Source organism: Cherax quadricarinatus, chromosome 14 (assembly GCF_038502225.1).
Source record: "Cherax quadricarinatus isolate ZL_2023a chromosome 14, ASM3850222v1, whole genome shotgun sequence".
Lineage (NCBI taxonomy): Eukaryota > Metazoa > Arthropoda > Malacostraca > Decapoda > Parastacidae > Cherax > Cherax quadricarinatus.
The window spans coordinates 35,861,775-35,886,584 of NC_091305.1; the positions used below are offsets into that span (position 1 = coordinate 35,861,775).

Here is a 24,810-nt window from a genome sequence, read left to right on the forward strand (position 1 = left end):
AACACCAGATGCTGCTAACAACACCAGATGCCGCTAACAACACCAGATGCTGCTAACAACACCAGATGCCACTAACAACACCAGATGCCACTAACAACACCAGATGCTGCTAACAACACCAGATGCTGCTAACAACACCAGATGCCACTAACAACAGCAGATGCCACTAACAACACGAGATGCCACTAACAACACGAGATGCCGCTAACAACACCAGATGCCACTAACAACACCAGATGCCACTAACAACACCAGATGCTGCTAACAACACCAGATGCCGCTAACAACACCAGATGCCACTAACAACACCAGATGCCACTAACAACACCATATGCTGCTAACAACACCAGATGCCCCTAACAACACCAGATACCGCTAACAACACCAGATGCCACTAACAACACCAGATGCTGCTAACAACACCAGATGCTGCTAACAACACCAGATGCTGCTAACAACACCAGATGCCGCTAACAACACCAAATGCTGCTAACAACACCAGATGCTGCTAACAACACCAGATGCTGCTAACAACACCAGATGCCCCTAACAACACCAGATACCGCTAACAACACCAGATGCCACTAACAACACCAGATGCTGCTAACAACACCAGATGCTGCTAACAACACCAGATGCTGCTAACAACACCAGATGCCGCTAACAACACCAGATGCTGCTAGCAACACCAGATGCCGCTAAAAACACCAGATGCCACTAACAACACCAGATGCTGCTAACAACACCAGATGCCGCTAACAACACCAGATGCCGCTAACAACACCAGATGCTGCTAACAACACGAGATGCCACTAACAACACCAGATGCTGCTAACAACACCAGATGCCACTAACAACACCAGATGCCACTAACAACACCAGATGCTGCTAACAACTCCAGATGCCACTAACAACACCAGATGCCACTAACAACTCCAGATGCCGCTAACAACTCCAGATGCCGCTAACAACACCAGATGCCGCTAACAACACCAGATGCCGCTAACAACACCAGATGCCGCTAACAACACCAGATGCCACTAACAACACCAGATGCCACTAACAACACCAGATGCCGCTAACAACACCAGATGCCACTAACAACACCAGATGCTGCTAACAACACCAGATGCTGCTAACAACACCAGATGCTGCTAACAACACCAGATGCCGCTAACAACACCAGATGCTGCTAGCAACACCAGATGCCGCTAAAAACACCAGATGCCACTAACAACACCAGATGCTGCTAACAACACCAGATGCCGCTAACAACACCAGATGCCGCTAACAACACCAGATGCTGCTAACAACACGAGATGCCACTAACAACACCAGATGCTGCTAACAACACCAGATGCCACTAACAACACCAGATGCCACTAACAACACCAGATGCTGCTAACAACTCCAGATGCCACTAACAACACCAGATGCCACTAACAACTCCAGATGCCGCTAACAACACCAGATGCCGCTAACAACACCAGATGCCGCTAACAACACCAGATGGCACTAACAACACCAGATGCCGCTAACAACACCAGATGCCACTAACAACACCAGATGCCGCTAACAACACCAGATGCCACTAACAACACCAGATGCCACTAACAACACCAGATGCCGCTAACAACACCAGATGCCACTATTAACACCAGATGCCACTAACAACACCAGATGCCGCTAACAACACCAGATGCCGCTAACAACACCAGATGCAACTAACAACACCAGATGCCAATAACAACACCAGATGCCGCTAACAACACCAGATGCCACTAACAACACCAGATGCCACTAACAACACCAGATGCCACTAACAACACCAGATGCCGCTAACAACACCAGATGCCGCTAACAACACCAGATGCCACTAACAACACCAGATGCCGCTAACAACACCAGATGCCACTATTAACACCAGATGCCACTAACAACACCAGATGCCACTAACAACACCAGATGCCACTAACAACACCAGATGCCACTAACAACACCAGATGCCGCTAACAACACCAGATGCCGCTAACAACACCAGATGCCGCTAACAACACCAGATGCCGCTAACAACACCAGATGCCGCTAACAACACCAGATGCCACTAACAACAACAAAGTTAAATAATCAAAACATTTTCTACCTAAGAGAAAATGCCAGATCAATTAAAAATTCCTAAAAATGCATAGAAATTTATTGTCAGTAACATAAATGTTACATTTTATATACCATAAAAAATATGTCGCGTTCAACCAAACATACAATTACTTAAAAAACGGAAATTAAAGACTATCTCCTATTTTTTTAAGATTCGTATGTAAGCTAAAAAAAATATACTATAATGTTTAGAATAAATGAACAAATTAATACATTCACACAAACGTTTGTGTACGTCCGTCCAGTGTAATGGAATGTTTAGGCGGAGCACAGAGCTGAGGACTGACTTCTGTATCACTGTACTTGACTCATGATTTACAATATCTTAGGTAGCTATCAATTGTAACAAAATATTCCCTTCCCATTTCTTAAGGAGGTACAATATTCTTTCTCTTATATAAAAAGATCTCCATTCACATCAATCGTAAAAGACGTCTAAATATTGTATTGTCACATGCACTCTACTGGAAACCTCATATAATACATTAAATAGGTTATTAGATTTTACTAGAGCAAGAGAACAACAAAGGAAGATTGTCTTTACCACTTGCTGTCGTAACAAAATACTTCCGGGATTTTCAAGTGTGCATACTGTCAACAATTTTGGCAAGTACATTTGGTCGTATATTGTTTGGCAACGCATATCTTTTTTCACAGATCACTCGGGAAGACACCGAAAGAACATTTGCCAACATAGAAATTTGGCAACCCTACATTTTCACATTATAAAACAACTTTTTTGGTTTTAAAAATCATCTTAAAAATGAGCATCTTCATTTATCTAATAGAGCTACTTGTCAGTGAATTTGTGACTGACAAGCACACGTGGTCACTTTCCTCTTGTACAAGGCTGGACCTGGTTGTGACCAGCAGGTGCTGGGATGGAACTGGGCTCAAGGCTGGGTCCTGAACTTGGCCGGGTGAGGGGTCAACCACACCTGACTATACTTGGCTACCTGTGTGCTGGAGCAGGCACTCAGGTCATGTTGACTGGCGGAGGAAGCCGGTGCATGAGAGTGGCATCACGTGTCGGAGAGCCATGAGAGGCAGGGTACTGAGCGTCCACAGGGCCACGAGGAGACGAAGACGCTCCCTCGGGAACGCCTCTTTCATCTCTCAACCCATCTAGTTTTCCAACACTGCCGTTAATGATAGGTGGCCCTATAGGAGGCCCAACAGGTTGTCCTGAAGGTCGTGTTGAAGTGATGCTATCTGGCACTATGGGTGTGGTATAGCTGGGGTGACTAGATACAGGATGGGATGGGTAGTTCTGGTGAATGTGAGGGTGAGGAGGCTGTAAATGCTGATGAGACCAGACTGGTGAACACGCTTGGTCTGTGACACTACTCCCACCAACTAGTCTCACGTGTGGAGGGTGTCTTGGTCCACATTGATGCACTTGTACAGATCCTAGAGGCATGGAAGATACCTGGGGTACAGAGTGCATTTGTGGATGTACTGTGCGTGTGTACGGCGCTCCTTCTCTAGGTGATGCAATTGGTGGTCGAGAGTGTGGGTGTTGAGAGCCATAGGGAGGAGGATTGGGGTATCTTGTTGGGTCATGAGGGATCATGGGTGGTTGGTAATGGGATGAAGGAATAGGGGCAGGGATGGTTCCAGGGTAAGACCCACGTTGAGCCAGAGGCTGATGCCCACCTTCATACGAGGCATGAGATGGTGGGGGCTCTTCATATGGGTGGTAGTGCACAGGAACGCGAGGGTTTGGGTAATGAGAAAGCGTGGAGTGAGGTCGACCTGCTTGTGGAGGAGGCACACTCCTTGTTACTAAAGAATCAGGAGGTAAATGACCATGCACTGAGGAAGGCCTTCTACAAGTTGAGTAATGATGTTCATGTACAATCGGGGTTGGCATCTGAGGGGCCATCACCATGCCCTGTACTGGTCCATCTAAAGGTACCTGAGACATGGAAAGACTGTGTGCTCTAACAGGTACTGAAACATTACCAGGTCGGATTAAATCTGGTGGAGGGGATTCTCTTGGAACTACCAGTCGCGGCGGTGGTGGAGCTCTCAAGTCCCCTGTGCTGGCATACACGTGAACGACACGCGGTGCCTTAGTGTGCGTGAGAGAAGTTACAGTGGCTGAAGATGTAGAAGGCGAGGGACCTCCTTGAGGAGATAGGTCAGATGTGGGGATATAAAGCATGTCCTCCTGTAGAGCAGGAAGAACAGCTCTATTTGTGGAAGCTCGTCGACGCTGAGGAGGACCAGACTCATCATCCCCAACATCTCGGTATGGCCAAGTCATGTGTGACCCGGCCATCCCAGACTGTGCCATGGCAGGAGGTGCTAACTGGGTTGCCATTTGTTTTAAAAGATCTGTAGTGGATCCAAATCGAGGCTTAATACCTCGTACAGAGGGTCGCCTGATAAAGCCATGATCTTCTAGTTCTCCAGCGTCATACCGACGACGTAGACGCTCCATGCGGCCTGCATCCTGGCGCACAAACTCAGCTAACTCGTCTATGTCAACACCACCCGCAGGTAATCCAAGTATCTGCGCTCCGCTCACTGACAGACCGTTTATTGGACATAGTTCTCCATTCGTCTCATTGCTGCTATAACCGCTCTCTGTTGTGCTTGTACCATCCATGTCACTCTTTCCCGAGAGTCGCGGTGAGGACTGTGAGGATGATGGGACTGACGAGGACCGGTCATCGTGCAGGGCTTCATCAATATCGTCGAACGTGTATGAATCTGAGTTTGAGGCGAGAGAAGACCGATCACCAGGATGAGCAGAGACTCCATTAATGATAGGCTGATGACTTGACATTTGTGAAAGAAACTGCTTCCTTGCCTCTGACGCTGTAGATGCAGAGGCTGGGGCTTGCTGACCATCTTCCTCATCTTCTGCATCTTCAGAAGCTGGTGGTAAAGTTCCCTCTCGAGTATATCTTACACCTCCGCTATAAATAAGTTTGTCGTTTTCTTCGTCAGAGATAAGATCAGAGATGGATACAGCGGGAATTGCTTGAAACAATGTTGGTGTGGTGGAGCCAGAGTGAGTTTCGGTAAGATCATCTCCATCGGAGTCCAATAAAGGTCCCTTGATGTCTGGGAAAAGATCTGACTGAAGCTTCCACTCTCGTACATCTCGTGGTACTAAGATGTCAGTTGCACGCAATGATGTCGTTTTGTTGAACATTTCTGCTAGTTTACGATATTGAGCAATAGTCTCTTGTACCTTGGGGTCAAGGTTCTTTGAGGAATCCTTGTCATCTTCATCCTCCTCACCCTCTTGGTCCTCATCATCTTTTTGCTCTGAATTCCCATTAGTTGCGTCTTCTGATGCAGTCAGCCACTTGAGTTTTTCTAACAATGATGTTTCACCTTTCTCACTTTTGTCATTCTTATTGGTATCTTTCTTGCGAGCGTCAGAGAAACGAATCAAAGAGCGCCTGAGAGCATTGCGCTCAATGGCTCTCCTCACCTCACTGTTGCTTCTCATAACACCGCCAGCCACATGCGCTACATCGGCGTTCTCCAGCCTACGGATTCTTGTTTCAGTCATTGTTGAATCCGATGACTGGGAATCTGATGAACTCTTTGATTCATCACTGCAGACGCTGGTGTTGTCACGACCCTCGGCTGCTGCGATACGACGCCGCATTTCATCATAACGCTGCATAGATTCCTTAATGTGTTCATCATCCAACTGCGGTGGAAGTTGCTTCTGCTGATCCTCATTTGACATGTCAGCGTTGGTCACTGAAGGGCTCCCGTCGGGCTCTGTCTTGATGGGGCTGAGTTCCACATGCCAGTCTTCATGCCCCTCCCCAAGAAGCATCCCTAACTCTCTCAGCTTTGGCATGAACCTGGCCAGTGCAGCCGAATTAGCAGCGTCTAGGGGAATCTTGTCCAATGGTAAGTTTTCCAGAAGACTATATTCGTCTCTTCCGGAGAACCTTACTGAGCGTCGGGGCTCATCCACCTCCTCCTCCTCGACTTTAGCTTTAGGTTTCTTACCGTCACCGTTCTTCCAAAGTTTCCCGCCTTTTAAAATGCCGGTCTTGGCCACCTTTGGATCGGTAGACTCGTGTTCCTGCCCCTGCATCAACTGGTCATGGTGACGGACGTTCTCCACCGTCAGCTGCGTCACTGACGACCGGTGGGTGACCAGGTCGGGCAGGTGAGGTCTTGGTGCATCAGGATCCACCACCAGTCCCTCGCTGCTTCCACACTCAGTATCTGCCGAAAACGCAATAGTTTAGTATGACTGAAACAAATCGGATTATCATACAATGTGAAATATTAAAAAAAAAAAATACGGTACAGTTAATCCATATGGAGAAAATAAGCTAGAAGGTGTTAGGACCACAGGCCAGTATGGTCCAGTGGGTAACACACTGGTATGTGAGATTTAGGATTCGCTTGCCCATGGGTTTGAACCTAATCTATTCGGTGATTTGTTTGCAATAGTGTTATTACGATTTCTTGGATATGAGGTAGGATAATAGCTTTCAGCTTAATTCGAACGTGCAGAAACAGTGTCGCCTGTCGTAGCCTACTATATATTTTGTCACACCACTGAAGTCCTCCTCTATGGTTATGCGTCGATCTGAGAAATGCGTCGTTAGGCGATTTCATCATTGTGCGAACGTCATAGTGTACTTACACAAGCCTAGATGGCATGGCCTACTACACACCCAGACCATATGGTTTCTTTGCTTTCTTCGTCATAAATAAGCTTGTAAGCACATAATGCACCATGAACATTCCTCTATTAATGAAAACTTTTCGGTGTTGGGGCCCAAGTTTTCAAACTTTTTAAGGAGCTTGTTGAGGTTCGCAAAAGTGTGTGTGTGTGTGTGTGTGTGTGTGTGTGTGTGTGTGTGTGTGTGTGTGTGTGTGTGTGTGTGTGTGTGTGTGTGTGTGTGTGTGTGGTGTGTATGTGACTCAACAATCAATATTTGCACCAGTAACTCATTACAGTTGTGACCGGGTGTGGAAGTGTGAATTGCTCATTACTCTATAATTTGTTCATGACTGTAGCCATGTATAAACGTAAGTAACCATTCTACAGAATTCATTACCTTTGTAACTTGTGAGCTCATTACCTTTGTACCTAATTCAGCTATCAAAACTTTGGGGGCCCAGTCCCTGGACCCATTACGTACCTTTGTAATCTGTAAATACCTTTGTAACTTGTCATGATTGTGACCAGACCTACCTGGAGTTCATTACCTTTGTAAATTGTGAGTTCATTACCTTTGTAAATTGTGAGTTCATTACCTTTGTAAATTGTGAGTTCATTACCTTTGTAAATTGTGAGTTCATTACCTTTGTAAATTGTGAGTTCATTACCTTTGTAAATTGTGAGTTCATTACCTCTGTAACTTGCTCAGCTATCAAAACTTTGGAGTCCAGTCCCTGGACCAATTATGTACCTCTGTAATCTTTTGACTACCGCCCACAGGATGGGTATGGGGTGCATAATAAACATATTAAACTAACTAACTAAACCCTTCAAAGTGAATTTTCTTCGGGGTTCTTTTTCCTCGCCTGCAGGAACCATGATAAACACAATAACACAAGATTAAATCAAAATCAAGGGAAAAAGTTGCTGTCATGAGACGCGGTAAACAAGATGTCTGAGGCTGCTGCGGGCGTAATACCCCATACGGTTGTACAGTAAACATTTTTATATATAGAAAGAGTATGCTCTAGAATAGTGATAAAAAGTACAGTATAGTAACATAGTTGTTAATCATTATTTGGTATTATGTACTGCACATAATTGTATATGCTCTACTTTCATACGACTGGCAGCGCAGTATAGGTTTGTTTACATCAACATCGTAAATGCTGTCCATCGTTCACAGAAACGTTGTTATGCGGCGTATGACTGTATATACGTATATATAAGGCAAAATTTGAGTATGCCATATTTCACAAAAATCATTCTGAACCTAACGAAAAAAAATATATTTCATTGTGTTTGTTTATTATTAAATTATTGTAAACGTATCTAAAACCTATTTAGCTGGATTAAGCTAAATTAAATTGCGTTTGTTACAATAGGGTTAGGCAAGTTTTCTAAAGTTCTTTGGGCGCAAAATTATTAATTTTCACATTAAAATATATGAAAAAATATATCTTTAAACGTATAAGAGAAAATTTTAGAATATATATATATATATATATATATATATATATATATATATATATATAAACCTATTGAATACCTATTGACAAAGAACACCTGTTGGTATAAAAAGAATGAAAAGATGGTGTGGTAGGGGAAGTGGAATATTCAAATGGCTTCTGAAAGAAATCCAAATATTCCTTCTTGAAGCCTTTTTATCCACTTCTCTGAGGCTGTGAGTCCCACAATATACACCAGAGGTGGACCACATACTATATTTGTAAAGAAACTATATTAAATTTACTGCCTTCGTGTAAAGCAGATTATTTTCTCAGAAGCTGTATAAAATAAGATATTCACCTGAATACAGACAGTGGTCATTGTTACCTGATCAGAGGGAGAGAAGTGAGCAGTACAGAAGAAAATGAATAATTTTGGTATTGTTGAGCGGCTGTACCTTAAGGACATTCACAATCACTCTCACACACACCAACCCATAAATGTAACAACAGTTATGTAGAACACAGTTTATATTCAGGAGTGACAGTATGGTCACCAGGATACTAAGCTCTATGTGACAGTATGATCACCAGGATAAGCTCTATGTGACAGTATGATCACCAGGATAATAAGCTCTATGTGACAGTATGATCACCAGGATAATAAGCTCTATGTGACAGTATGATCACCAGGATACTAAGCTCTATGTGACAGTATGATCACCAGGATAATAAGCTCTATGTGACAGTATGATCACCAGGATAAGCTCTATGTGACAGTATGATCACCAGGATACTAAGCTCTATGTGACAGTATGATCACCAGGATAATAAGCTCTATGTGACAGTATGATCACCAGGATAATAAGCTCTATGTGACAGTATGATCACCAGGATAATAAGCTCTATGTGACAGTATGATCACCAGGATACTAAGCACTATGTGACAGTATGATCACCAGGATAATAAGCTCTATGTGACAGTATGATCACCAGGATAATAAGCTCTATGTGACAGTATGATCACCAGGATAATAAGCTCTATGTGACAGTATGATCACCAGGATAAGCTCTATGTGACAGTATGATCACCAGGATACTAAGCTCTATGTGACAGTATGATCACCAGGATAATAAGCTCTATGTGACAGTATGATCACCAGGATAATAAGCTCTATGTGACAGTATGATCACCAGGATACTAAGCTCTATGTGACAGTATGATCACCAGGATAATAAGCTCTATGTGACAGTATGATCACCAGGATAATAAGCTCTATGTGACAGTATGATCACCAGGATAATAAGCTCTATGTGACAGTATGATCACCAGGATAATAAGCTCTATGTGACAGTATGATCACCAGGATAATAAGCTCTATGTGACAGTATGATCACCAGGATAATAAGCTCTATGTGACAGTATGATCACCAGGATAATAAGCTCTATGTGACAGTATGATCACCAGGATAATAAGCTCTATGTGACAGTATGATCACCAGGATAATAAGCTCTAGATGACAGTATAATCACCAGGATAATAAGCTCTAGATGACAGTATAATCACCAGGATAATAAGCTCTAGATGACAGTATAATCACCAGGATAATAAGCTCTAGATGACAGTATAATCACCAGGATAATAAGCTCTAGATGACAGTATAATCACCAGGATAATAAGCTCTAGATGACAGTATAATCACCAGGATAATAAGCTCTATGTGACAGTATGACCACCAGTGTGATACAGTATTATATCTTCAGTATAGTGGTAGTACTCCATTCTCAGTGTGGTCGTAGTGCATCGTGAGTGTGATGGTCGTACTACAACCTCAGTGTAGTGGTCGTACTACATGATCAGGGTGAGGGATGTTATCGTGTGTTGCTTCTGTAAAGTCGAAGACTCACAGGTCGAGGTGTTAAGGGAGAAGTTTAAACTTCTGAAGCAGGAAAATTAGAGAAGGTAATTTTTTGTTGGGATACAAGTAATAACGAGAGTAAAGTCGTTGGTAATTGCGATGTGGAGAATTTTTTTTAAACATCCAGGGGGGCGTCGATCCCCCTTTCAGGTGCCAGCGACCCTCCTCGGAGGTCAAGGTCTTATAGTACGACCAATGCACTGAGTATGTAGTACGACCACTACACTGAAGATGCAGTACAGTCATCACACTGAGGATGTAGTACGACCACTACACTGAGGATGAAGTACGACTACTACATTGATACAGTACGACAACTACACTGAAGATGCAGTACGACCATCAGACTGAAGATGCAGTACGATCATCACACTAAGGATGCAGTACGACCATTACACTGAGGATGCAGTACGACCATTACACTGAGGATGCAGTACGACCATCACACTGAGGATGCAGTACGACAATCACACCAAGGATGCAGTACGACCATCACACTGAGGATGCAGTACGACCATCACACTGAGGATGCAGTACGACCATCACACTGAGGATGCAGTGCGACCATCACACTGAGGATGCAGTACGACCACCACACTGAGGATGCAGTACGACCATCACACTGAGGATGCAGTACGACCATCACACTGAGGATGCAGTACGACCACAAAAGAATGAATGACACCAAAGCTACAATGGTCATTTTTTGTGGACAAAGGTACGAAGATAATAGCGGAGGGAGAGGAGCATTGAAGGAGGGATTGTAGGAGGGAGGGTGGGAGGGAGAGATTAAGTCAGGGAGGGAGTCAGGAAGTCAGGGAGGGAGCCAGAAAGTCAGGGAGGGAGTCAGGAAGTCAGGGAGGGAGTCAGGAAGTTAGGCAGGGAGCCAGAAATTCAGGGAGGGAGTCAGAAAGTCAGGGAGGGAGTCAGGAAATCAGGGAGGGAGCCAGGAAGTCAAAGAGGGAGCCAGAAAGTCAGGGAGGGAGTCAGGAAGTCATGGAGGGAGCCAGAAAGTCAGGGAAGGAGTCAGGAAGTCAAGGAGGGAGCCAGGAAGTAAGGGAGGGAGCCAGGAAGTCAGGGAGAGAGCCAGGAAGTCAGGGAGGAAGTCAGGAAATCAGGGAGGGAGCCAGGAAATCAGGGAGAGAGCCAGGAAGTCAGGGAGGGAGCTATGAAGTCAGGGAGAGAGTCAGGAAGTCAGGGAGAGAGTCAGGAAGTCAGGGAGGGAACAAGAAAGTGTAGACAGCCTGTACTGTCTGCACAGACAGCCCATGCTGTCTGCCAGCTTAGTTCATATTTCGCGCCACTCAGGTGCTGCCCTCTGTAGCCAGGCCTCTCGGTGGGCATGCCAGCCTGCCTGCCCTTGCCCCTGCCTCACTCACACAGCGGCCTAGCAGGAAGACACAAGGCCTACCGCTAGCTCTCTCTCGTGGGATGGCCCTTTCCGGGCCATGGGCACAACACAAGCCTGTGTACCCACCACGACCTTTCAATAAACTAAGAAGCCTCCGAAGACGTTTATCTTTCACACCCCGCTTTCAGTTCAGCAAATAATTCTTTTTATAAATGGTGGAAAGCGGTGGTCGCAGCAGTTGTCTGCCCAGAGAGAGGAAGGAGAGGTATGAAGTCATCTTCACTATATCACCCTACACAAGAAGCATCCATCTCTCAACAAGTTATCCTGATGTCGTGTCTGCACGTTTGAGCATCCAGACACAGGTACAAGCAGGATCCAGCCGAAATTTGCCGAAATTCTCCGAGAATTGTAAGTTACCCCACGCTACAGTGTCCCACGCTGTTTCTCAAGTCACGTGTTCAGCGTCACTTGTATGTTGCTGTTGTTGTTCAGCTTAGCACAGCTGTTTCAGCAAGACAGAGGTGAGTTTTGTGGTGATTTCTGCATCCAGTGTGAGCTTCTCCACGTGTTTGTGGGTGGGGGAGGAGGAGAGGAAGTGGCTGTTTCTCACCTTGCCCATGCTCGTCCTACTCACGCTCACCCGTCTACCATACACTCACCACTGCCCACTCCCTCTGCTGTGTTTTCTGCTGTTTTCCGTGTGAATTCATTGCCAGAACTGGGTATCCGAGTGCCCGAGGCCACTCGAAGCTACGTGGATCAGCATGCCACGTAGATCACACCACGTGGATCCCGACGCCACGTGGGTGTGGGCGATGTCACGTGGATCTACCAGCCACGTGAGTTACCAGATGTCCCAGGCCTCATGCTGTGGTCTGCTGCCCGCATCACATTGACGTCACCCATGATACTGCCCGACTTCATGACGTCACGATGTCTGCTGACGTCACCTCACCATGTCTGCCTGACGTCACCTCGAGATGTCTGCTGACGTCACAGTGCTGCTGACGTCACCTCGCGACATGACGCCTGACATCACATGATGTCACCATCGAGTGTTCAGTAATTATTTCTGTATTGTCGAGAAGATTGAGAGAAAATATATGTCGTGTGTTAATTAATTCCTCTCAGTCAGTGTTCTCACATGTTAGTGTACTGTATGTACCACGGTGTGTTTAAAGTTTCTGTGTGTCCAGTGAGGTCTGAGCCAGACCTGAGTAGCACCACTGTGCTAAGTCACCCGTGTGACCAGTGCCTAGGACAGCTGATGTCAAGTCAGCCCCCGAGTGACCGAGCCCTCTTGTACAGAAAGCTTTTATGCTCGTCGCTCGTGATGTTCTGCAGAATCGTACCTGCTACGATTCCCATCGAGATTTGTTTTACTTCACCTCTAGACCTTCAAAGTGCAGTTATATGTAGAGAAACAAGTCTGGGAACACTTAGACTAACCTCTGCTATAACTCCAACTGCCGAGAGAATGATACTCCCCAAGCCGCAGTTAGCCACCGTCGGCAGGCGCTGTGTCAGCCTCGTGTCACAAGCTTCAGTGAGCAGCCTGCACAAGGAAGATGTCACTTTGACTGCTAGCTCTCTCACTGCAGTCTGGTGCATGATGTTACGACTCCCAGATGTTTCGCCCAGTCATCTCTGCCATGACTCACTCCACAACTCGCTCCACGCTCGCTGGCAGTGACAGCCCAGCGACAGTACCAGTCGAGAAGTGTCCTCCTGAGTCGCTTGCCAGAAGTCCTGCCCAGTTGCCGAGTTTTGTCGACGCCTCACTCGAGGGCACCAGCATGTCATGCCCCAGGTTGAGTGAAAACCTGCAGCGACTCCTACGATGACTGCTTCACCGTTCCAGAGGAGACCGTACCCTGTTAAGTCACAGCTCAGCCGCAGCGATGTCTCCCGTGTTGCAGTATCTGTCCAGACGCAGGAAGGCGTGCAGTGATGCACTTCGATGCTCACTGCCTTTGACCACGATGTTTAGCACACCCCACATGTTTTTTTCTTCCCTCCCTGTAGGAAGTTTTTTTTCCCATGTCCATATTTATATATATGTTTTTATTTTGTGTTCTGTGCCCTGTTCCAACGAGAGAGAGACCGAGTTTCTTTTACCACCAGTATTGTTGCGTCGGGACAACGCGCGGTAGGTGGCCGAGCGTATGTAGACAGCCTGTACTGTCTGCACAGACAGCCCATGCTGTCTGCCAGCTTAGTTCATATTTCGTGCCACTCAGGTGCTGCCCTCTGTAGCCAGGCCTCTCGGTGGGCATGCCAGCCTGCCTGCCCTTGCCTCTGCCTCACTCACACAGCGGCCTAGCAGCAAGACACAAGTACTAGTAGCTCTCTCTCGTGGGATGGCCCTCCCGGGCCATGGGCACATCACACAAGCCTGTGTACCCACCACGACTTAGCAATAAAGTAAGAAGCCTCGGAAGAAGTATATCATTAACCACCCGCTTGTAGCATCACCAAACAAAACCATTAAACAAAAGGGAGAAAGGAAAGGAGGGAAGAAAAGGAGAAAAGGAGCAAGGAAGGGAGGGAAGGAGGGAGGGAGGAAGGGAAGAAATGAGGGAGGGAGAAAAGAAGGTAGGGAGGGAGGGAGGGAAAAAAGAAGGGAGGGAGGGAGGAAGCAAGTGAGGGAGGGAGGGAGAAAAAAAAGGAGGGAGGGAGGAAAGGAAGGAGGGAGGGTTGGAGAAAGGGAGGGAGGGAGGGAGGGAAGGAGAAAAGAAGGGAGGGAGGGAGGAAGGGAGGGAGGGAGGGACGTAGGGAGGGAGGGAGGGACGAAGGGAGGGAGGGAGGGAGGGAGGGAGGGAGGGAGGAAGGAAGGAAGGGAGGGAGGGAGGAAGGGAGGGAGGTAGGGAGGGAAGGAGGGAGGGAGGGAGGGAGGGAGGAAGGGAGGGAGGGAGCGATGAACGGAGGAAGGGAGGGAGGGAGGGAGGGAGGGATGAATGGAGGAAGGGAGGGAGGGAGGGAGGGAGATATTCAGCAACGCAGGAATTGCTTGTTTTGCAGTAATAGCTGCCTGGGAGGATTGTGACCTGCACCACCACCATTGTACCCTCCACCACCACCACTGTACCCTCCACCATCACCATTGTACCCTCCACCACCACCACTGTACCCTCCACCACCACCACTGTACCCTCCACCATCACCATTGTACCCTCCACCACCACCACTGTACCCTCCACCACCACCACTGTACCCTCCACCACCACCACCATCACTGTACCCACCACCACCACCACCACTGTACCCACCACCAACACCACTGTACCCTCCAACACCACCACCACCACCACTGTACCCACCACCACCACCACCACTATACCCTCCACCACCACCACTGTACCCTCCACCGCCACCACTGTACCCTCCACCACCACCACTGTACCCTCCACCACCACCACTGTACCCTCCACCATCACCATTGTACCCTCCACCACCACCACTGTACCCTCCACCACCACCACTGTACCCTCCACCATCACCATTGTACCCTCCACCACCACCACTGTACCCTCCACCACCACCACAGTACCCTCCACCACCACCACTAGTACCCACCACCACCACCACCACTGTACCCACCACCAACACCACTGTACCCTCCACCACCACCACCACCACTGTACCCACCACCACCACCACCACTGTACCCTCCACCACCACCACTGTACCCTCCACCGCCACCACTGCACCCTCCACCACCACCACCAGCACCACCACTGCACCCTCCACCACCACCACTGTACCCTCCACCACCACTACTGTACCCTCAACAACCACCACCACTGCACCCTCCACCACCACCACTGTACCCTCCACCACCACTACTGTACCCTCCACCACCACCACCACCACCACTGCACCCTCCACCACCACCACTGTACCCTCCACCACCACCACTGTACCCTCCAACACCACCACCATCACTGCACCCTCCACCACCACCACTGTACCCTCCACTACCACCACCACTGCACCCTCCACCACCACCACTGTACCCTCCACCACCACCACTGTACCCTCCATAACCACCAGCACTGCACCCTCCACCACCACCACAGTACCCTCCACAGCCACCGCTGTACCCTCCACCACCACTACTGCACCCTACACCAAACCACTGTACCCTCCACCAAAACCACTGTACTCTCCACCACCACTACTGTAACCTCCACCACCACCACCACTGTACACTAGATCACCACCACTGTACCCTCCACCACCACCACTGTAACCTCCACCACCACCACCACTGTACCCTCCATCACCACCACTGTAACCTACACCATCACCACCACTGTACCCTCCATCACCACCACTGTAACCTACACCACCACCACCACTGTACCCTCCATCACCACAACTGTAACCTACACCACCACCACCACTGTACCCTCCATCACCACCACTGCAATTTCCACCTCTACTATACCCTCCATCACCACTGTAACCTCCATCACCACTGTACCCTCCATCACCACCACTGTAACCTCCACCACCACCACCACTGTACCCTCCATCACCACCAATGTACCCTCCACCACCACCAACACTGTACCCTCTATCACCACCACTGCTCCCTCCATCACCAGCACTGTACCTTCCATCACCATCACTGTACCCTCCATCATCATCACTATACCCTCCATCGCCATCACTGTACCCTCCATCACCATCACTGTACCCTCCATCACCACCACTGTACCCTCCATCACCACCACTGTAACCTCCATCACCATCACTGTACCTTCCATCACCACCACTGTGCCCTCCATCACCACCACTGTACCCTCAATAACCACCACTGTACCCACCATCACCATCACTGTACCCTCCATCACGACCACTATACCCTCCATCACCACCACTGTACCCTCCATCACCTCTGTAACCTCCATCACCACCACTGTACCCTCCATCAACACCATTGTAACCTCCATCACCACCACTGTACCCTCCATCACCATCACTGTACCTTCCATCACCTCCACTGAACCCTCCATCACCATCACTGTACCTTCCATCAACACCACTGTACCCTCCATCACCACCACTGTATTCTCCATCACCAACACTGTACCCTCCATCAAAATCACTGACCCTCCATCACCACCATTGTACCCTCCATTTCCATCACTGTACCCTCAATCACCATCACTGTACACTCAATCACCACCACTGTACCCTCCATCACCACCACTGTACCTTCCATCACCGCCACTGTACCCTCCATCACTACCACTGTACCCTCCATCACCATCACTATACCCTCCATCACCACCACTGTACCCTCCATCACCTCTGTAACCTCCATCACCACCACTGTACCCTCCATCAACACCATTGTAACCTCCATCACCACCACTGTACCCTCCATCACCATCACTGTACCTTCCATCACCTCCACTGAACCCTCCATCACCATCACTGTACCTTCCATCAACACCACTGTACCCTCCATCACCACCACTGTATTCTCCATCACCAACACTGTACCCTCCATCAAAATCACTGACCCTCCATCACCACCATTGTACCCTCCATTTCCATCACTGTACCCTCAATCACCATCACTGTACACTCAATCACCACCACTGTACCCTCCATCACCACCACTGTACCTTCCATCACCGCCACTGTACCCTCCATCACTACCACTGTACCCTCCATCACCATCACTATACCCTCCATCACCACCACTGTACCCTCCATCACCATCACCGTACCCTCCATCACCACCACTGTACCCTCCATCACCACCACTGTACCCTCCTTCACCACCACTGTACCCTCTATCACCATCACTATACCCTCCATCACCATCACTATACCCTCCATCGCCATCACTGTACCCTCCATCACCATCACTGTACCCTCCATCACCACCACTGTACCCTCCATCACCACCACTGTACCCTCCATCACCATCACTGTACCTTCCATCACCACCGCTGTACCCTCCATCGCCACCACTGTACCCTCCATCACCACCACTGTACCCTCCACTACCACCACTGTACCCTCCATCACCATCACTGTACCCTCCATCACCACCACTGTTCCCTCCATCACCACAACTGTACCTTCCATCACACCACTGTACCCTCCATCACCACCACTGTACCCTCCATCACCATCACTGTACCCTCCATCACCATCACTGTACCCTCCATCACCACCACTGTACTCTCCATCACCACCACTGTACTCTCCATCACCATCACTGTACCCTCCATCACCACCACTGTACCCTCCACTACCACCACTGTACCCTCCATCACCATCACTGTACCCTCCATCACCACCACTGTTCCCTCCATCACCACAACTGTACCTTCCATCACACCACTGTACCCTCCATCACCACCACTGTACCCTCCATCACCATCACTGTACCCTCCATCACCATCACTGTACCCTCCATCACCACCACTGTACTCTCCATCACCACCACTGTACTCTCCATCACCATCACTGTACCCTCCATCACCACCACTGTACCCTCCATCACCACCACTGTACCCTCCATCACCATCACTGTACCCTCCATCACCACCACTGTACCCTCCATCACCACCACTGTACCCTCCATCACCATCACTGTACCCTCCATCAGCACCACTGTGCCTTCCATCAGCACCACTGTACCCTCCATCAGCACCACTTTACCCTCCATCACCACCACTGTACCCTCCATCACCACCACTGTACCCTCCATCACCATCACTGTACCCTCCATCACCACCACTGTACTCTCCATCACCACCACTGTACCCTCCATCACCACCACTGTACCCTCCATCACCACCACTGAACCCTCCATCACCATCACTGTACCCTCCATCACCACCACTGTACCTTCCATCACCGCCACTGTACCCTCCATCACTACCACTGTACCCTCCATCACCATCACTATACCCTCCATCACCACCACTGTACCCTCCATCACCATCACCGTACCCTCCATCACCACCACTGTACCCTCCATCACCACCACTGTACCCTCCATCACCATCACTATACCCTCCATCACCACTACTGTACCCTCCAACACCACCACTGTACCCTCCATCACCACCACTGTACCCTCCATCACCATCACTGTACCCTCCATTACCACCACTGTACCCTCCATCACCAACACTGTACCCTCCATCACCACCACAGTACCCTCCATCACCACCACTGTACCCTCCATCACCATCACTGTACCTTCCATCACCACCACAGTACCCTCCATCACCACCACTGTACCCTCCATCACCACCACTGTACCCTCCAACACCACCACTGCACCCTCCACCATCACCACTGTACCCTCCATCACCACCACAGTACCCTCCATCACCACCACTGTACCCTCCATCACCATCACTGTACCTTCCATCACCACCACAGTACCCTCCATCACCACCACTCTACCCTCCATCACCATCACTGTTCCCTCCATCACTATCACTGTACCCTCCACCATCACCACTGTACCCTCCATCACCACCACTGTACCCTCCATCACACCACTGTACCCTCCATCACCACCACTGTACCCTCCATCACCACCACTGTACCCTCCATCATCAACACTGTACCTTCCATCACCACCACTGTACCCTCCATCACAACCACTGTACCCTCCATCACCATCACTGTACCCTCCATCACCATCACTGTACCCTCCATCACCACCACTGTACTCTCCATCACCACCACTGTACTCTCCATCACCATCACTGTACCCTCCATCACCACCACTGTACCCTCCATCACCACCACTGTACCCTCCATCACCATCACTGTACCCTCCATCACCATCACTGTACCCTCCATCACCATCACTGTACCCTCCATCACCACCACTGTACCCTCCATCACCTCCACTGTACCATACATCGTCATCACTGTACCCTCCATCACCACCACTGAACCTTCCATCACCACCACTGTACCCTCCGTCATCACCACTGTCCCCTCCATCACCACCACTGTACTCTCCATCATCACCACTGTACCCTCCATCAACACCACTGTACCCTCCATCATCACCACTGTACCCTCCATCACCACCACTGTACTCTCCATCATCACCACTGTACCCTCCATCAACACCACTGTACCCTCCATCATCACTACTGTACCCTCCATCACCACCACTGTGCCCTCCATCACCACCACTGTACCCTCCATCACCACCACTGTGCCCTCCATCACCACCACTGTACCCTCCATCATCACCACTGTACCCTCCATCAACACCACTGTACCCTCCATCATCACCACTGTACCCTCCATCACCACCACTGTGCCCTCCATCACCTTACATTCCTCCCTCCCGACACACCTCTCTCAGTGCATCACATATTTATGTACATTTCCGCTTCTGTGTTGATGGTGATGGCTGTACAACCATGTTCCTGTGATGGTGGTGATGGTTGTACATCCATGTTCCTGTGATGGTGGTGATGGTTGTACATCCATGCTCCTGTGATGGTTGTACATCCATGCTCCTGTGATGGTTGTACATCCATGTTCCTGTGATGGTGGTGATGGTTGTACATCCATGCTCCTGTGATGGTGGTGATGGTTGTACATCCATGTTGCTGTGATGGTGGTGATGGTTGTACATCCATGTTCCTGTGATGGTTGTACATCCATGCTCCTGTGATGGTGGTGATGGTTGTACATCCATGTTGTTGTGATGGTGGTGATGGTTGTACATCCATGTTGCTGTGATGGTGGTGATGGTTGTACATCCATGTTGCTGTGATGGTTGTACATCCATGCTCCTGTGATGGTGGTGATGGTTGTACATCCATGTTGCTGTGATGGTTGTACATCCATGCTCCTGTGATGGTGGTGATGGTTGTACATCCATGCTCCTGTGATGGTGGTGATGGTTGTACATCCATGCTCCTGTGATGGTGGTGATGGTTGTACATCCATGTTGCTGTGATGGTTGTACATCCATGCTCCTGTGATGGTGGTGATGGTTGTACATCCATGCTCCTGTGATGGTGGTGATGGTTGTACATCCATGCTCCTGTGATGGTGGTGATGGTTGTACATCCATTCTCCTGTGATGGTGGTGATGGTTGTACATCCATGCTCCTGTGATGGTGGTGATGGTTGTACATCCATGCTCCTGTGATGGTGGTGATGGTTGTACATCCATGTTGCTGTGATGGTGGTGATGGTTGTACATCCATGTTGCTGTGATGGTTGTACATCCATGCTCCTGTGATGGTGGTGATGGTTGTACAACCATGTTCCTGTGATGGTGGTGATGGTTGTACATCCATGCTCCTGTGATGGTGGTGATGGTTGTACAACCATGTTCCTGTGATGGTGGTGATGGTTGTACATCCATGCTCCTGTGATGGTGGTGATGGTTGTACATCCATGTTGCTGTGATGGTGGTGATGGTTGTACATCCATGTTGCTGTGATGGTGGTGATGGTTGTACATCCATGTTGCTGTGATGGTGGTGATGGTTGTACATCCATGTTGCTGTGATGGTGGTGATGGTTGTACATCCATGTTGCTGTGATGGTGGTGATGGTTGTACAACCATGTTGCTGTGATGGTGGTGATGGTTGTACATCCATGTTGCTGTGATGGTGGTGATGGTTGTACATCCATGTTGCTGTGATTGTGGTGATGGTTGTACATCCATGTTGCTGTGATGGTTGTACATCCATGCTCCTGTGATGGTGGTGATGGTTGTACATCCATGCTCCTGTGATGGTGGTGATGGTTGTACATCCATGTTGCTGTGATTGTGGTGATGGTTGTACATCCATGTTGCTGTGATGGTGGTGATGGTTGTACAACCATGTTGCTGTGATGGTGGTGATGGTTGTACATCCATGTTGCTGTGATGGTGGTGATGGTTGTACATCCATGTTGCTGTGATTGTGGTGATGGTTGTACATCCATGTTGCTGTGATGGTGGTGATGGTTGTACAACCATGTTGCTGTGATGGTGGTGATGGTTGTACATCCATGTTGCTGTGATGGTGGTGATGGTTGTACAACCATGCTCCTGTGATGGTGGTGATGGTTGTACATCCATGTTGCTGTGATGGTGGTGATGGTTGTACAACCATGCTCCTGTGATGGTGGTGATGGTTGTACATCCATGTTGCTGTGATTGTGGTGATGGTTGTACAACCATGTTGCTGTGATGGTGGTGATGGTTGTACATCCATGTTGCTGTGATGGTGGTGATGGTTGTACATCCATGTTGCTGTGATGGTGGTGATGGTTGTACATCCATGTTGCTGTGATGGTGGTGATGGTTGTACATCCATGTTGCTGTGATGGTGGTGATGGTTGTACATCCATGCTCCTGTGATGGTGGTGATGGTTGTACAACCATGTTGCTGTGATGGTGGTGATGGTTGTACATCCATGCTCCTGTGATGGTGGTGATGGTTGTACATCCATGCTCCTGTGATGGTGGTGATGGTTGTACATCCATGCTCCTGTGATGGTGGTGATGGTTGTACAACCATGTTGCTGTGATGGTTGTACATCCATGCTCCTGTGATGGTGGTGATGGTTGTACATCCATGCTCCTGTGATGGTGGTGATGGTTGTACAACCATGTTGCTGTGATGGTTGTACATCCATGCTCCTGTGATGGTGGTGATGGTTGTACATCCATGCTCCTGTGATGGTGGTGATGGTTGTACATCCATGTTGCTGTGATGGTGGTGATGGTTGTACATCCATGTTGCTGTGATGGTGGTGATGGTTGTACATCCATGCTCCTGTGATGGTGGTGATGGTTGTACATCCATGTTGCTGTGATGGTGGTGATGGTTGTACATCCATGTTGCTGTGATGGTGGTGATGGTTGTACATCCATGTTGCTGTGATGGTGGTGATGGTTGTACATCCATGTTGCTGTGATGGTGGTGATGGTTGTACATCCATGTTGCTGTGATGGTGGTGATGGTTGTACATCCATGTTGCTGTGATGGTGGTGATGGTTGTACAACCATGTTGCTGTGATGGTGGTGATGGTTGTACATCCATGTTGCTGTGATGGTGGTGATGGTTGTACATCCATGTTCCTGTGATGGTTGTACATCCATGCTCCTGTGATGGTGGTGATGGTTGTACATCCATGTTCCTGTGATGGTTGTACATCCATGCTCCTGTGATGGTGGTGATGGTTGTACATCCATGCTCCTGTGATGGTGGTGATGGTTGTACAACCATGTTGCTGTGATGGTGGTGATGGTTGTACATCCATGCTCCTGTGATGGTGGTGATGGTTGTACAACCATGTTGCTGTAATGGTGGTGATGGTTGTACATCCATGTTGCTGTGATGGTGGTGATGGTTGTACATCCATGCTCCTGTGATGGTGGTGATGGTTGTACATCCATGCTCCTGTGATGGTGGTGATGGTTGTACATCCATGTTGCTGTAATGGTGGTGATGGTTGTACATCCATGCTCCTGTGATGGTTGTACATCCATGCTCCTGTGATGGTGGTGATGGTTGTACATCCATGCTCCTGTGATGGTTGTACATCCATGCTCCTGTGATGGTTGTACATCCATGCTCCTGTGATGGTGGTGATGGTTGTACAACCATGTTGCTGTAATGGTGGTGATGGTTGTACATCCATGCTCCTGTGATGGTTGTACATCCATGCTCCTGTGATGGTGGTGATGGTTGTACATCCATGCTCCTGTGATGGTTGTACATCCATGCTCCTGTGATGGTGGTGATGGTTGTACATCCATGCTCCTGTGATGGTTGTACATCCATGCTCCTGTGATGGTGGTGATGGTTGTACATCCATGTTGCTGTGATGGTGGTGATGGTTGTACATCCATGTTGCTGTGATGGTGGTGATGGTTGTACATCCATGTTGCTGTGATGGTGGTGATGGTTGTACAACCATGTTGCTGTGATGGTGGTGATGGTTGTACATCCATGCTCCTGTGATGGTGGTGATGGTTGTACATCCATGTTGCTGTGATGGTGGTGATGGTTGTACATCCATGCTCCTGTGATGGTGGTGATGGTTGTACATCCATGCTCCTGTGATGGTGGTGATGGTTGTACATCCATGTTGCTGTGATGGTGGTGATGGTTGTACATCCATGCTCCTGTGATGGTGGTGATGGTTGTACATCCATGCTCCTGTGATGGTGGTGATGGTTGTACATCCATGTTGCTGTGATGGTGGTGATGGTTGTACATCCATGCTCCTGTGATGGTGGTGATGGTTGTACATCCATGCTCCTGTGATGGTGGTGATGGTTGTACATCCATGTTGCTGTGATGGTGGTGATGGTTGTACATCCATGTTGCTGTGATGGTGGTGATGGTTGTACATCCATGTTCCTGTGATGGTGGTGATGGTTGTACATCCATGTTGCTGTGATGGTGGTGATGGTTGTACATCCATGTTGCTGTGATGGTGGTGATGGTTGTACATCCATGTTGCTGTGATGGTGGTGATGGTTGTACATCCATGCTCCTGTGATGGTGGTGATGGTTGTACAACCATGTTCCTGTGATGGTGGTGATGGTTGTACATCCATGCTCCTGTGATGGTGGTGATGGTTGTACATCCATGTTGCTGTGATGGTGGTGATGGTTGTACATCCATGTTGCTGTGATTGTGGTGATGGTTGTACATCCATGCTCCTGTGATGGTTGTACATCCATGCTCCTGTGATGGTGGTGATGGTTGTACAACCATGTTCCTGTGATGGTGGTGATGGTTGTACATCCATGCTCCTGTGATGGTGGTGATGGTTGTACATCCATGCTCCTGTGATGGTGGTGATGGTTGTACACCCATGCTCCTGTGATGGTGATGATGGTTGTACATCCATGCTCCTGTGATGGTGGTGATGGTTGTACATCCATGCTCCTGTGATGGTTGTACATCCATGTTGCTGTGATTGTGGTGATGGTTGTACAACCATGTTCCTGTGATGGTGGTGATGGTTGTACATCCATGTTGCTGTGATTGTGGTGATGGTTGTACATCCATGTTGCTGTGATTGTGGTGATGGTTGTACATCCATGCTCCTGTGATGGTTGTACAACCATGTTCCTGTGATGGTGGTGATGGTTGTACATCCATGCTCCTGTGATGGTGATGATGGTTGTACATCCATGCTCCTGTGATTGTGGTGATGGTTGTACATCCATGCTCCTGTGATGGTTGTACATCCATGCTCCTGTGATGGTGGTGATGGTTGTACAACCATGTTCCTGTGATG

At 48.6% G+C, this 24,810-nt stretch overlaps 1 protein-coding gene across 3 annotated transcripts in view; it reads right to left on the reverse strand.

Moving 5' to 3' along the window:
* Positions 1-2,001: 2,001 nt before the first annotated feature.
* The window catches only part of LOC128698520 (histone-lysine N-methyltransferase SETD1B-like), a 438,732-nt gene continuing 415,923 nt past the window's right edge, over positions 2,002-24,810 (reverse strand). For 2 of the 3 annotated variants that reach the window (XM_070084957.1, XM_070084958.1), the window contains exon 2: positions 2,003-6,366. In XM_070084957.1, coding sequence (XP_069941058.1) covers positions 3,134-6,232 — 3,099 coding nt within the window. In that variant the 5' untranslated portion in view covers positions 6,233-6,366 and the 3' untranslated portion in view covers positions 2,003-3,133. Of the gene's footprint in view, positions 6,367-24,810 lie in introns of all 3 variants that reach the window. The other variant, XM_070084956.1, reaches the window with a different exon arrangement.